Genomic DNA, 12,039 nt, shown 5'->3' on the forward strand with positions numbered 1-12,039 from the left:
CCTGCAGTTAAATGTTAACAGTCCTATAAATATAGAGGAAGTAAATTTCAAAATGGCTCCCTTTTAAAGGGGTTGTTCATCTTTAAATTAACTTAGTTTGATATAGAGTGATATTAAGAGATCATTTGTATTTGGTTTTCGTGTTTTATTATTTGTGATTTTTGAGTTATTTAGCTTTTTATTCAGCAGTTTGCAGTTCCAGCAATCTGGTTACTATTGTCCAAATTACCCTAGCAACCATGCATTGATTTTAGTAAGAGACTGGAATATGAATAGGAGATGGCCTGAATAGAAAGAGGAGTAATACAACGTAGAAATTGCAATAAATATGTAAACAGAGCATTTGTTTTTTTTATATGGGGTCAGTGACCCCCGTTTGAAACTGGCAAAGAGCTAGAAGAAGGTGGCAAATAATTAATAAACTATAAAAAAAAATCAACAATGAAGACCAATTGAAAAGTGTTAACTTAAAGATGAACCACCCCACAAAAACATATAGATGATACTGTAATTGGTACTGTAATTAAAATTTCTTTATCAAAGATTTATATGTAACAAGCAGTACAATAAATGTCAGTACTTAATGAGAATGTTAATCAAGGCCATACCACCCAGCAATAAACAGCATCCAAGCATGAATGTGGATACTCTGAATGAGAGAATTAACCCAACTTTTGGCAAGAGTTTCTGCATACATCTATGGGAACAGTGAACCACTACAGCAACTGTACTTTATTTCACACCATACATCGAAATTAGTGCCTGGTCTTCATGCGCCCTGCATAATCCACCTCCCCATATGTCTGCCTCTGCTTGCAATACAAATTATACTTATGTGCTTCTCACTTTTTCTGTGTATATATGCCAGAGCCAAAATAACATCTTTGTAAATCAGCTTTAAAAAAAAAAAAAAAAAAATGTTCTGAAAGCTTGCTGTGATTATCATCTTATTTAATTATGTATCTCTTACACTACTTCTCTTATGCTTAATATAAATATATTTCACTATGACTTTTTCAGCTGGCATAAAAACAAAAGCAAACAATACATTCAGGAGACAATGCTGGTAAATTTTACCACAAGGTATAGATTGTCATCATGCAGAATTTCACATCTTATTTTTAAAACTTTAAACTTATTCATTCCAGCACAGAAAAAAAAACTGTCCAAATGTTGAATGGTACTTCTCAGCTCTGAAAACTATCATTGCAAAGGAGAGAATGATGTTTTGATTGCCTGAAGCAGTTGAACCCATGCAGCTAAATGGACACAGATATGAGCTGTGATAAATATGCCAACCTATTCCAGTCAGGGAAGTTCTGTTACATCATAAAACATATCAAACAGTTGGGAATCCTTCTGGAAACCCAGCTTTAATTTCGAATAACTCATGCCTTTGGTCATAATAAAGTGATGCTTATGTCATTTTTAAAAACGCAATGGTAATCGACAGGCTCAAACGCTACAATTTAGCAGGAATAAAAAAAAAAAAAAATAAACTAAGGTTAGGAATATTAAGCCATGATTAACTACAACTGGTGCAATGGATGGGGAAATGAAATTACATTAGCTGAAGTGAGTTGACCAACTGAAACAAGTTGACATTTTAGACTAAAGGAGCCTCTTAGACAGGTCTCATCTTACAAAGAATGTAAAGGTGGTGAAGCAAGACTGCACTTGTTTCTGACACCTTTACCCACGTTCTTTACTGACCTTCCAATTACATCATCATGTAAAGCGATACTCAAATAAATTATTAATACAGCAGTAAAGGGCATTTGATCCAACAACACAAATGTCAATTAGGATAAAATAAATTATACATTTGATATTCCTTAGCTGTAAAATTACAAGGCAAAAAACACAATAATTTCCTTTTATTTATAAAATAAAAAAGATGTTGTGCAAACGTCAGATGCCTATTTACCCTGAGGGTATTGAAACCAGTCAATTTTTTTTTACTGCATTCAATTACTGTCAGAATGTGCAGAAGACAAAATGATTAGCTAAGAAAAAGAAGCCCAAATCATAGCCGTTATGCTGCTCAGAAGGAGAGTCAGCAATGCAGATGTTACAGATCAATATTGCAGCAAACATACACCACATTCTTGCCCTCTCTTTAGTACTGACACAGAAATATACCATTAATTGTGCAATCGTTGCTTAAAAAATGGTATAAGAAAAATTCAAATACCTAAGAAGTATACAACAAGCACTGCACTCAACTGATTAAAATAAACAAAAAAACCTCTGTTCTGTGCTTTCTACATATGCAGCAGGCAAAGAGTACATGCCATCTGAGATGCCACTAGAGAATAATGCATATGGGTTCCCTGAGCAACGCTCTAGTTGCTGAGGGAACGCTCAAGAGTCTATAACCAGTAAAGACTGCAACAAAGCTGCATATTTGGCATTAGCCCCTAGTGCTGTTATTTTTCCTGCTGCATACACAGTGATGCTATTTGGCTCATCTAACAGCCTACAACACTTATCCTTTTACAAACCAGTACTTACTTGTGACTTATTTAAAGAAACCTACACTCAAGTCTCCAAGTTATATTGATGATTACCTAACTACTATAACATTCCTAATCTTAGTCCATGTGTAAAATCTGTCCTGACTTGTTTGGCACCGTGCGATAAGCATTCTTTCACACTCCTAGGCAACACTGCCACAAAAATGTTCAAAGGTTTGCCTAGTCTCTTGTTTGCACGGTTATTCCCTCTGCCAACCAGATACAACAAAATGAATATGTTGACTTTTTGTAGGGAAATTAATGAGAAATGAGGATGAATTTTTTTTCACAAGTAAAGAATAAACAGTGAGCATTGCCTCCTTCCTCATTTATGCCCGTATTAGTGTATAGCTCTACTATTTGATTATGGGTAGAATTATTAACAACAAACCTTTAAAAAGGAAAGGGAAAGTAACAATAATTCTTGAAAACAAGTACATAATTAAGAGTTATTTAAGTACAGGTATGGGACTGCTGTCCATGGAAAAAGGATGATCTCTTTAGAACAGTTGACAGAAGCCTAGTTTTAATAATCTGTATTATTAAAGCACCGAAACAGATTTATTTCAGGTGATATTATTCCATCTCGGGCTATGTTAGCATTTGTAGGCACAACTTTTCTCTAGAAAACAAAGTGAAGCATTGCTTCCAACTGTGAACAACTGGAAATGCCTCAACACAGCTACACTATCAGGCCATCTGCCTTTTCGGAACAACTACACAACTACAATAGTAGCAATTTCTGTTGTGCACAAACTGCTAGTTTTAATTGACAATGATGACACCAAGCTGTGCAAAACTATAGGATCACAAATGTTCTTTCCACTTTACAAACTAAGTGCAACAGTGGCTCAGTGGTTAACACCTCTTCCTTGCCAATTGCTAGGGTCCCGAGTTTGAACAAGCCCGGAAAGGAGAGAATCTGCAAGGAGTTTGTAGGTCAGCTCCCACCCAGTGTCTGTGTGGGTTTCCTTCCACACTACTCTGGTTTCCTTCCACGCTCCTAATAAAATAAGGGCATTGGGTGGCTAACCAACCCAGACAAGGAGGCAAAAACAAATTTAATGCAATTATTCACTTAAAGAGGCAGCTCACCACACACAAGTTTTAATACCATTTTGCATACAATACTTTGTATTTTTTGTGCTTTTTAAAATTCAGCCATTGTTCTATAGCACTCTTCTGTAGGTTTAACTACTAGTCTTATTGGTAGTGTTTTCGTACCCTAGCAACCAGGCAGCAGTTTGGAAGTCCAAATAGAACAAATTAGTTAATATAAGGCAATTCTCCTTTTTAGGGATTTGTGCTTGGGCCTCCTTAACTAAGCAGGATTTAGAGGGCATTACAGATAATTCACTAGATCTGCTACACATAGCGCAGTGAATTTTTTTGGGTCATGCCCATTTTATGACCACACCCCCAAAATACTACATCCTTTTTACAAAATTTGGCAGGTTATGGAAAGTTTGAACACATTTCTGGGGGTTTTAGGGTTCAGGTTGTATGTGTAATTACAGTTTTACTAATAAAGGTGAATTGCCCTTTAAGTTGCAAGTCACAGTTTCCTCAAGAGACCTGCTTATCTTAAATGGGTACAATTGTTTCTTTTCTTATCTTAAATTGTTACAAATGTATCTAAGTGCACCTGCCATTCTGGGCTCTCTGCCAAAAGTCTCAGTCTTATAAACTTTATCTTTTTCTGGCTGTTCAGTGCAGAAGTTCAAAGAGAAAGTCGGGACATTTCAGTAACAATCCACCACTATGGATTGAGACATCAAAATCAGAACTGTCCTGCAAAAAAAATGGGTATGGTACCTACTAAAGCTAGTAATTTACTGACACTGATATAAAAGAATGAAAGTATAATCTTAAGAGGTCACCTTAAATTGCCATTTCTATCAGGTTTTCAGTTTAGTTAATTTTAGTTAAAGGGATACTATGGTCATGGGGAAAAAATTTTTTTTCAAAACGAAACAGTTAATAGTGCTGCTTCCGCAGAATTCTGCACTGAAATCCATTTCTCAAAAGAGCAAAAAGATTTTTTTATACAATGGCTATAATGCACATTTGGCAGCACAATCTTTTCTAAGGAACCATGCTTTTTGAACCTAATCTGATGAACAAGGCAATATTTCGGACTATGAACTTATTTAAAGGGATACTGTCGTGGGAAAAACATTTTTTTTCAAAATGAATCTGTTAATAGTGCTGCTCCAGCAAAATTCTGCACTGAAATCCATTTCTCAAAAGAGCAAACAGATTTTTTTATATTCAATTTTGAAATCTGACATGGGGCTAGACATATTGTCAATTTCCCAGTTGCCCAAAGTCATGTGACTTGTGCTCTGATAAACTTCAATCACTCTTTACTGCTGTACTTCAAGTTGGCGTGATATCAAAAGAACAATGGGAAGGTAACCAGATAACAGCTCCCTAATACAAGATAACAGCTCCCTGGAAGATCTAAGAACAGCACTCAGAACAGTAAAAATCCATGCCCCACTGAGACACATTCAGTTACATTGAGAAGGAAAAACAGCAGCCTGCCAGAAAGCATTTCTCTCCTAAAGTGCAGGCACAAGTCACACGACCAGGGGCAGCTGGGAAATTGACAAAATGTCTAGCCCCAAAAAAAATCTGTTTGCTCCTTTGAGAAATGGATTTCAGTGCAGAATTCTGCTGGAGCAGCACTATTAACTGAATCATTTTGAAAAAAAATTTTTTTTCCCATGACAGTATCCCTTTAAAGGAAAACAATGCCCCCCAAATTGAATATTTAAGCAACAGATAGTTTATATCAAATTAAGTGGCAAATTAAAGAATCTTATCAAACTGGTCTGTATATATTTAAGTAAATATTGCCCTTTTACATCTCTTGCCTTGAACCACTATTTTGTGATGGTCTGTGTGCTGCCTCAGAGATCACCTGACCAGAAATAACACAGCTCTAACTAACATGAAGAAGTGTGGAAGCAAAAGACAGAACTCTGTCTGTTAATTGGCTCATGTGACCCCCAACATGCTCTTCATGCATCAGATCAGGTTCTTTGCATTCACTGATATAAGAAGTGTTGACAGGAAGTATGGTGGCCTACTGTCCACTGCTGTTTTCTGCCTGATGGTAAACAAGGTGGCCAGTGTGCCACAGCCCTTAAAGGGAAAAACAAAAATATGTGGTGGTACCAAAAGGAGACAGCATAATGAAAAGAGAAGAAAAAAAAGGAAGATCAAGGAAACAGGAGAAAAATAGGAATTCAAGAGGAAAAGCTTAGAATAGACAGGTGGAAAATTCAAAGGTAAGACAGTTTAATAAATTTAACCCTCAATTTAATTGAAGAGGGTTCCCAGCAAAACGTTGAACACATTTTTCATAGATGCGTCAGTTATTTATAATGTCTACAACTACTCTGAGCAGTCAAGCACATTTATGTTTTATGGGTGTCAGTGATCACTGCAGCTCAGCAGCAGTGATGAGTACTAACACTCGCCTAAAATACTACTATTACTATTACTATTTATAATAATCTATAATCCCTGAGTAAATTCTAAAATATAGAAACTGCCCAAATCATACATGTTGGCATTACCTGGGTATTACCATACAAATCATGGTTAATTGGAACAAAAAACTTAAATGAATTAACAGGTTGAGTAAACCTGAATTTGATTTAACCAAAGTAACTTTTATTAAAGGGGTAGTTAGCCTTCATTTTGTATTTTTTTTTATATATATAATTTTTGAATTATTTGCCGTTACTTTTTACTCTTTCCAGCTTTCAAATTGGGCTCAGTGACATCATTTAAAAACAAATAGTTTGTACTATTATTGCTACTTATTATCTCTCATCTTTCTATTTAGGCCATCTCCCATTCTTATTCAAATCAGTGCATGGTTGCTAAGGTAATTTGTACCATAGCAATCAGATTTCTGAAACTGCAAACTGGAGAGACGCTGAATAAATAAGCTAAATAACTTGAAAAAAATAAATTAAAACCAATTGCAAATCATCTCCACATAACTTTTAGTGTGATGTCGAGATATCTGGAGATGATTTGCAATTCGTTTTCATTTTTTTTTTTTTTTTTTTTTTAGCTTTAGTTAACTCAAAAAGCGAACAACCCTTTTAACATCCACATTTAGGTAAAATCATAGTTGCATGGAATTAATGTAACTCCGCACACCAATTGCAATTGTTCAGTGTTAGACAGGCTGATCTTGGGCCCACCAGAGAATCAGACCCACTTTCACAGCAATCAGATGTAGTGTTAAATCTTCAAGTGTTAGAGAGCTATAGTGGAAATAAAATTGGGTTGAAGAAAACGGTCCTTGGCTGGGTCCACCAAAAGAATCTCTGGCACTTTGGCTTGCCAGTCTGACTATGACCCAGTTCTTATTTTATAAGAACCATACCCTGGCATGCTTTAAAATGGATTGAGCTAGGCAAAAGAACATGGAAGTCCATCCAGAGAAGATGCAATGAACTTTAAAATTAAGATCATAAAATAAATGAAATTCAAATTTCCTTACGCTGAGCTTCCATGCATAGAAAAAGGCTATGAATGAAAAATGTGACATTTATACTTACTGCATAACTGAATTTTTCATTGTAATCTCGATCATTGGCTTTCACTCGACGTTCCTCCTCTGCAAATACAAAAAAAACAAAAATATATCTTACTAATGGGTAGCAAATTATCTCAAATAACTCCCCTATTTATTTGCAACTTAGCTAAAACAAGTGCAGTTTTCATAATCTCAACTGGATTCAGAAAGATCACAAAATATTAACAAATTAGATGCATTAACTACAGGAAGCATTTCCTTACTGTGATTAATGAACTATTTATTTCATGGATTATTTAACTTCATGCTATTTACAGTTGTTAATAGATTCGGTATTCTGCAGAAAAAAATCTGCAGCAAAGTATTTTTTAAAAATTCTAGCAATGACTCCAGGCATGACTGCAAGCAGTCCGGTTAGTTTTCTTTTTATTCCCTTTTAATACAGTTTACTACAATATGTCTGATTAGATTTAGGTAATATTATAAAATATATACATCTATGAAGGCAATGGCAAGCAGGGCTGGGACCTATGGTGATGCCTTTATTCGAAAAGTTAAAAAGGTTTTGGCACTTAAAGGTGAACCACCCCTTTAAAAACCAGAGTCAGAACTGGGGGACATCCATTTCAGTCTGGTTCAGAACATGTGCAGTATAGCCCCCAATATGTGGAAGCCAAGAACAGATCAGCTTCCACTGCTGATGCTTCTGCACAGGCTGACAGACACTGTTCTTGACATGGGCAAAGAAGGCAGACACCAAATCCACTGCTAAACGCGGACTTGTCACCCAGACATAAAAGGCTGTACAGTGTATAATAAAAGTCCTTTTTAAATTAAACATGAAATGAAAATTCTTTTTTATTAAAGCATTCATACTGTAGCTGTTGTAAACTCGTTTAAAATTCTCAGCTGTCAAACAAATATTGCCTTTCCCTCCTCTATGCATTTAATTGTGTAACCAGTGCATGGGGATGGATATTAGTTTCCCCATTCTGGTGCATAAATAAGATTTTGAAATGATGCAAGGCTTGCCTTAAAGGGATTTTTTTTATCAAAATGCATCAGTTAACAGTGCTGCTCCAGCAGAATTCTGCACTGACATAGATTTCTCAAAAGACCAAACTGATTTTTTTAAATTCAATTTTGAAATCTGACATGGGGCTAGAGATATTGTCAATTTCCCAGCTGCCCCAAGTCATGTGACTTGTGCTCTGATAAACTTCAATCACTCTTTACTGCAAGTTGGAGTGATATCACCCCCCCCTTTTCCCCCCCAGCAGCCAAACAAAAGAACAATGGGAAGGTAACCAGATAACAGCTCCCTAACACAAGTTAACAGCTGCCTGGTAGATCTAAGAACAACACTCAATAGTAAAAACCCATGTCCTACTGAGACACATTCAGTTACATTGAGAAGGAAAAACAGCAGCCTGCCAGAAAGCATTTCTCTCCTAAAGGGCAGGCATAAGTCACATGATCTGGGGCAGCTGGGAAATTGACAAAATGTCTAGCCCCATGTCAGATTTCAAAATTGAATATAAAAAAATCTGTTTGGTCTTTTGAGAAATGGATTTCAGTGCAGAATCCGAAGACAGGATCCCTTTAATAACAGTGTCCACCTTATGGCTCCTGCCTGCGTGCTATAATTATGAATTCCCAGACCAAAGGATTCAAATAATTTATATAGTGTGATTAAAGCTTATTTTGTTGACTAACTTGATAAAATAGGATTTGGAATATTTATTTTGGGTGACATATCCCCTTTAAAGAAGTTTTGACAAAGTTGCAGTATCACATTTTAAAAAGACAGCAAGCTTGGGTGCAACCTGGTAACATGCAATTTACAAGAGATGCTGGCACCTCTCATGAAATAGTTTCACTTGAGAAGGAAACATATGGGTTTTCAGAGAAGAAGTATTTAAATGCATTCTTAAGTTGTCATGACAGGAATGAAAGAACATTCTCCTTTCACTGCATTCCTCATCATTTATTATATTTTATCATGTTGGAAGATATTGCTGTTGAATGGCACTGAATTTATTCTCTGCATAATAAATCCTCTCTAGCCTGAAAGGCCTCTTTGGGACATGGAGAGACAAAGTTATATTCTCTAAAACTCTCAAAAATATGAGGGATAGGAAGGACGGTTTTCACATTTTTCTACCTATATTGCAAATAGTAGGAAATGGTGGTTTATTCAGCAAGGCCAAAGAAAATCACCCAACACATTTTTTGGTTGGCACAGTTGTAAAGTAGACTGGTTATGTACCCATTTTGCGAATCCACCTGCGCCCACAGATGTCATTCACCCTTCTATATCTTCATAATAAGTCTAGCCTATGTAACAAGGTCCAAAACATAATTGAAGCAAAATTATTGATTGACAACTTAGTATATATTTTAATTAGCATTACACTTTGAAATAAAGATAAAGTAAGTAAGATCAGGCCATGTGTGAGTCCACTGCCAAATTTGTCATCATTCTTTTACTGCTACAGCGATGACGGATATCTGATGCTATTTAAGTCTTAATGATGTTATCCTTGTCACTCTAAGATTCCTTTTTTTGTCATGATTATCATCAAGAGATTGACTGATTTTCAGGCCAAGACTACAAAACCAAAGCAAAAAATAACCTGGCTCTACATTAACAGGATTCTGGAATTTCTCTGGATTTTTCTCTTGTAATTTTTTTTGGCATGCAGCATTTATAAGAAATCAATTTATAGCTCATATTGGCAAGTAAAATTAAAAAAGGCATTAAAGAAACAACTCATTTGGAGACCATATTCAAAAATCCGCTCATTAGGTGACCTTGTATAGTCATCTTAAAGACACAATAACACCAAAAAATGAAAGAGTTTTAAAAGAATGGCAATATAATTTACAGCTGCTCTTCATTGGTAAAACTGATGTGGTTGCGTCAACAACAACTATAGGTATATCAACAAACAACTGTGTAGCAACGGGGGCAGCCATTCAAGCACAGAATATACAGTAGCAAAGCTCTAAAGAATCCCATTCTATACTACAGAGCTCATCTGTTATCTGCTGTGTGTCCTGTGCCTTTTCTCCTTTATCAGCTTTGAATGGTTGCCCCCATGGCTACACCACAGCTTGTTAATATAAGCTATATTAGAGTTTCTGATGCAAACAAGCCAGCTGTACCAGTGCAGCACAATAGTACATTATATATGCTTACGTTAAGACATTTTTATTTTTTGGTGTTACTGTTCCTTTAACAAACTCCAGCAAATTAAAAAAGGAAAAGGTATATGTTTAGCACAAGACTTATTCATGTCCTCAAGCCCTAGATTACTTGTCATATTCATATATTCAGGAAAATGTATTGGCATTAGGATTTGTGACGTTGTCCCATTTCGGGGAAATCATGAAATGGCAAAAATTAATGAACTGAAGTCAATGGGGCAGAGTTACTAAAGGGTGAAGTGGCCATCGCTAGTGAAAATTGGCAGAAATCCAATCAGCAGGGACATCGCCAACTTACTAACAGGCATAGAGGACAACATCGCTACAACGCTTTGCGCCCTTTCGCCAGGTGAATTTTCGATCAGGTGAACAAATGTTACTCTGCAAATTCACTAAAGTGCAAATTTTCCATAAAGTTTCCTTTGCCAGCTTAGACCTGGTGAACTGATAAGATGAAGCTACATCTTCCTCAATCTTATGTTGGTGACATCATATCATGTTTGCTGAAAAGTTATAAAAATGGAGAGAGAAAAAAGCTGGCGTTATATATTAAAGTGGGATTGTATCATGTAAAAGTTGTAACTGTGAAAAAAATGTTTAACTTTTTTTTAACCATTTGAGGGGCATGCCACATTTGTTTTAGGGTGGGCTCAAGTCTAGGGCATTAGAGGATCTCTTATGTTATTATTTTGCTTCCTTGGACATTTGTAATAATAAGTGGCCACTTCAAGCAATTTCCCCAACATCTCTAATAAAGACATATACAAGACCTATATGAACCCGCCGACTAGGCAGAAATTAATGTTAGTGAAAAATCTATATAAAATGCTCGCACTGACGAATTTACGCTAGCGAAACTTCGCCATCGTTCGGCTGCCAAGACAACTTTGCATTTTAGTGACTTAGCATAGTGGTAGCAAATTTGCGCCTGGCACAAAGCCTTCGCCCCTTAGTGAATTTTACCCAATGGGTGTTTAGCAGTGACTTTTTCCAACTGCAAATTATTTAGTAGCGACTTTCTCAGTGCATGATAAATTGGAGTCTGTGGGGTTTTTTTTCCACAGCAAAACCTGGGTGAAAAATGTCATCACCAACTGCCATAATTTTTTGCAAACAAAACATTTTTAGACTATAATCCCCATTGAGCAGGGCTCGCTTCACCTCTTGTATCTGTAATTGTATGTACAATTATCAATGATTTCAATTGAATTTTCAATGAAAATGGTCCAAATACCATTACAATATTAACTGCACCACATTTTACATTGAGAACAATGTCATCACACGCATAGAAAACACAAAAAATCAATACAGATTTAAATGAATACATTTTTAACAGATCGGAACGTGCAAACATGTAGCACAATTTTGCAATAAAGAAGCGTAGGCTTGCTGTATTATATTATTACAATACGACAGTAACTTGCAGCGTCATTATATATTTGTGGAAAAGAAGACAGCATTTGGGAATGCCATTGTCTCGAGAACATCCTTTGCGGAAACCTTTTTTAAAATTCAGACTGTTCAATAGGCAACATTAAATGAAGAAAGAATTCTAAATGATACAAAGTACCTTTTGGCCCCACTTTTATCTTCATCTTATGTTATGTAGAATAGAATCCACTGAAAGCAAGCATGGTAACATCGTTGTCTAGCCTGCTATATGTTTGGCTCTGCAATAAACCTGCATAGTGTGAAGCTGAAGTAGAACTGCATACAGAGCTTCAAAGGATCAAATATCTCCCAAGT

At 36.0% G+C, this 12,039-nt stretch overlaps 1 protein-coding gene across 3 annotated transcripts in view; it reads right to left on the bottom strand.

Annotated features, from left to right (window-relative positions):
• The window catches only part of LOC108711401 (probable phospholipid-transporting ATPase IM), a 133,612-nt gene that overhangs the window by 99,146 nt on the left and 22,427 nt on the right, over nucleotides 1–12,039 (bottom strand). For all 3 annotated transcript variants that reach the window (XM_018253099.2, XM_018253101.2, XM_018253100.2), the window contains one exon: nucleotides 7,103–7,161. In XM_018253099.2, coding sequence (XP_018108588.1) covers nucleotides 7,103–7,161 — 59 coding nt within the window. The remainder of the gene's footprint in view (nucleotides 1–7,102; nucleotides 7,162–12,039) is intronic.

Source organism: Xenopus laevis, chromosome 3L, assembly GCF_017654675.1.
Source record: "Xenopus laevis strain J_2021 chromosome 3L, Xenopus_laevis_v10.1, whole genome shotgun sequence".
Taxonomy (NCBI): Eukaryota; Metazoa; Chordata; class Amphibia; order Anura; family Pipidae; genus Xenopus; species Xenopus laevis.